Raw genomic sequence first — 2,953 nt, 5'->3', positions numbered from 1 at the left:
CACATTAGACCGCGGGAGGCCGCCAAATTAGACCGCGTACAAAATAGAAAGAGAAGAGACGAAGAGCGGCGCGGCGAGACGCGCGGCACGCTCTAGTGTCGTCCAACGCACGACGTACGCCTCACAAGTCCGGCCCGCTGACAAATCTCCGGTGCGGTCCGGTCCGGTCCTCCCCGCGCCTCACGCATTAAAAGCGCGCGCGGCTGCTCCCTCACTTTCAGAGTACTCCGTATCTGGTAGACTAGTGCAGATCACCAGCTCATCGGCGCGTCCGAGGAAGGAAGCAATGGCGGAGGTGAGCAACAAGAGGGTGATCCTGAAGCGCTACGTGACGGGGTTCCCCGCCGAGGACGACATGGAGCTCGTCCCCGCGACGGCGCGCCTGGCCGTGCCGCCCGGGTCGAACGCCGTGGTGGTCAAGAACCTCTACCTCTCCTGCGACCCCTACCTGCGCAGCCGGATGTCCGGGAACGACGAGCCCAGCCACGTGCCGGACTTCGTCCAGGGGGAGGTACTGCCGTCCTTCAATTCGTTTTAACCTAGCATCAAACTTGGTCCCGCATCGGAATTCAGTCTCCTTGGCAGCACAGATCTACAGTTGGTTTACCAGTTGTGTAGATGCATCAGTTTGCGTTCTTGGATTCAGTTTTAGGATATCCGAGTAACTCTTGCAGATAACTACTGTTCTACAGTATAGTGGCGGCTGTTTCTTCAGCTTATACTATAGTATGGTTCATGCATGGCTCAGTTGTTGAATCGGTAGCATGTGGTTCGCATGAGCAGAACTTGCAATAGCCACTCTGTTACTGTTTCACGGAACAAGGGACAGCCGGCAGTAATCTGCTCGGCAGTTCTGTACATGGATTCAGCCTTTTCTTTTTCTGATCTGAATTTTTCCCCACTTCAAGGCATGACATTTTGCTGCCTCCTTGAATCGATCCTACCAGGTTTTAACCACTTTGGGCGTAAGCAAGGTGGTGGAATCCGGGCACCAGGATTACAAGCCCGGTGATCTGGTGTGGGGAATGACAGGATGTGAAGAGTACACTTTGATCACGGACCTGCAGTCACATTTCAAGATCAACCATCCTGAATTGCCGCTGTCATACTACACAGGAGTTCTTGGTGAGTTCACTTTTATTCGTCACAAGTTAACCAGGTCATTATGGTAATTTATTTGTTATTCTGAAACCGGAAAGTTATGGTTTAATTTCTTCGTAGACCTTAGTCTGCTATAGAATCAATCAAATGCAACCTTGGCTGATATACTGGTTAGTATTTTCTCTAACTGCTAGAAACTTCATAATTCAGGCATGCCTGGCCTTACTGCCTATGTTGGATTTTTTGACGTGGCCAAGCCAAAGAAGGGCGAGTATGTCTTTGTGTCGGCAGCGTCAGGCGCCGTTGGACAGCTTGTCGGGCAACTTGCCAAGATCTCTGGCTGCTATGTGGTTGGTAGTGCCGGTTCTGATGAGAAGGTTTGTGCCTACTCATTTGGGCACATCCCCAGACAATGAGTACCTTTGTTCATACTGATTTAATTTTGTCACTACCGTTGGCAAAGCTTTCTATTTTTGATGAGATAAATTTGCATTCTCCTCAGGTCAACCTCCTAAAAACAAAGTTTGGGTTTGATGATGCCTTCAACTACAAGAAGGAGCAGGACCTGGACGCCACACTGAAGAGGTTAATTGCAGGCCCCTTCCCTAGCTACCATATACTCTTGCGATTCGTCTAACTTCCAATGAACAGGGCCAGTTAATAAAGAGTTCTGCATGCCATGATACTTGCTTTCAGGTGCTTCCCAGAGGGCATTGACATCTACTTCGAGAACGTGGGTGGCGCGATGCTGGACGCGGTGCTTCTTAACATGAGGTTGCACGGGCGGGTGTCGGTGTGCGGGTTGATCTCGCAGTACAACCTGGAGCAGAGCGAGGGCGTGCGCAACCTTTTCTGCATCATCACCAAGCGCATCCGCATGGAGGGGTTCATCGTGACGGATCACTACGGCAGCTACAGAAAGTTCGAAGAGGAGATGGCCGGCTACCTCAAGGAAGGGAAGATCACCTACGTGGAGGATGTCGCCGAGGGGATCGAGAGCTTCCCGACGGCCCTCATCGGGCTCTTCTACGGGCGCAACATCGGAAAGCAGCTGGTGGTCGTCGCACGGGAGTGACGTCGCATACCAGGAGTCCTCTTGGATTGAGAAGCACTGATGTGCGTTCAGAGACCAGAATTCAGATAATATATATATAGAGAGAGAGAGGTACTTAGTCCGGTTTGCTGGATTCAGCATGCTTTGAGCCAGTGTTTGGAGAAAGCAGAATTCTACTTAGGTGAACCAGGAAGCTGGAATGAATTAATAATCTTTACTAGTATATATATACAAGAATAAAAGTGGCTAGCTAGCTTCGATTTGGTGCATTTCAAGTGCCAGGGCGTATGCTCTCTTGGGCTGCCACATGTCCATTTCTATCATCTTGCCGTGTTTTGGTTAAGCACCCATTTTTTATTCTTGGCCTTGAAAAAGGTAAGAGCTACACAATAACTTATTGGTTTGGTCTTTTCTTTCTATTGACTTTGGGAAACTTTAATGTTGAATGTGTCAGCTCTATTTGGCATTGATTAATTATACTCGATTGATTCATGTCATCCTCATTTGAATGACATCCATGGATTGAGCAACTCCTTGGGCAAGCACCATATGCACAAATGCTATGGTGAGAATAGACTCATCTTCTCTTAGCAATCGCTCAGGTGGTCTTTGGGAAGAAGGGCAAGATGCGGCCGACAGCACAGCTGCTGAAGCATGCCCTAGAACTGGATCCTAGTAGTGTCACGCTCTTGGTGGCTGGTGCGGACGGCGGCCGCCGTTGCCAATATGGTCATCTCGCCGCTCGACTGCATGAAGCTCCTCATGCAGGCATGCCTTCTTCTAACCCCTGGTGGTCCC

At 50.0% G+C, this 2,953-nt stretch overlaps 1 protein-coding gene across 1 annotated transcript; it reads left to right on the top strand.

Annotated features, from left to right (window-relative positions):
* The first annotated feature begins 214 nt into the window (after positions 1-214).
* LOC123122202 (2-alkenal reductase (NADP(+)-dependent)) lies at positions 215-2,424 on the top strand. Its single transcript, XM_044542346.1, has 5 exons — positions 215-511; positions 948-1,125; positions 1,312-1,478; positions 1,604-1,686; positions 1,798-2,424. Exons 1-5 carry the CDS (start codon positions 287-289, stop codon positions 2,174-2,176), a joined length of 1,032 nt encoding a protein of 343 aa, XP_044398281.1. The 5' UTR covers positions 215-286; the 3' UTR covers positions 2,177-2,424.
* Positions 2,425-2,953: the final 529 nt, after the last annotated feature.

Source organism: Triticum aestivum, chromosome 5D (assembly GCF_018294505.1).
Source record: "Triticum aestivum cultivar Chinese Spring chromosome 5D, IWGSC CS RefSeq v2.1, whole genome shotgun sequence".
Lineage (NCBI taxonomy): Eukaryota > Viridiplantae > Streptophyta > Magnoliopsida > Poales > Poaceae > Triticum > Triticum aestivum.
Note: the sequence above shows the minus strand (reverse complement) of the source record. Positions and strands in the feature narration are given on the sequence as shown.

What these genes read in the sequence shown, in the direction of transcription:
- LOC123122202 (XM_044542346.1), top strand. Translation starts at nt 287, where the DNA reads ATGGCGGAGGTGAGCAACAAGAGGGTGATCCTGAAGCGCTACGTGACG. An exon ending in ATACTACACAGGAGTTCTTG is followed by an intron (nt 1,126 to 1,311) that starts GTGAGTTCACTT and finishes TTCATAATTCAG; the next exon opens with GCATGCCTGGCCTTACTGCC. An exon ending in GTGCCGGTTCTGATGAGAAG is followed by an intron (nt 1,479 to 1,603) that starts GTTTGTGCCTAC and finishes CATTCTCCTCAG; the next exon opens with GTCAACCTCCTAAAAACAAA.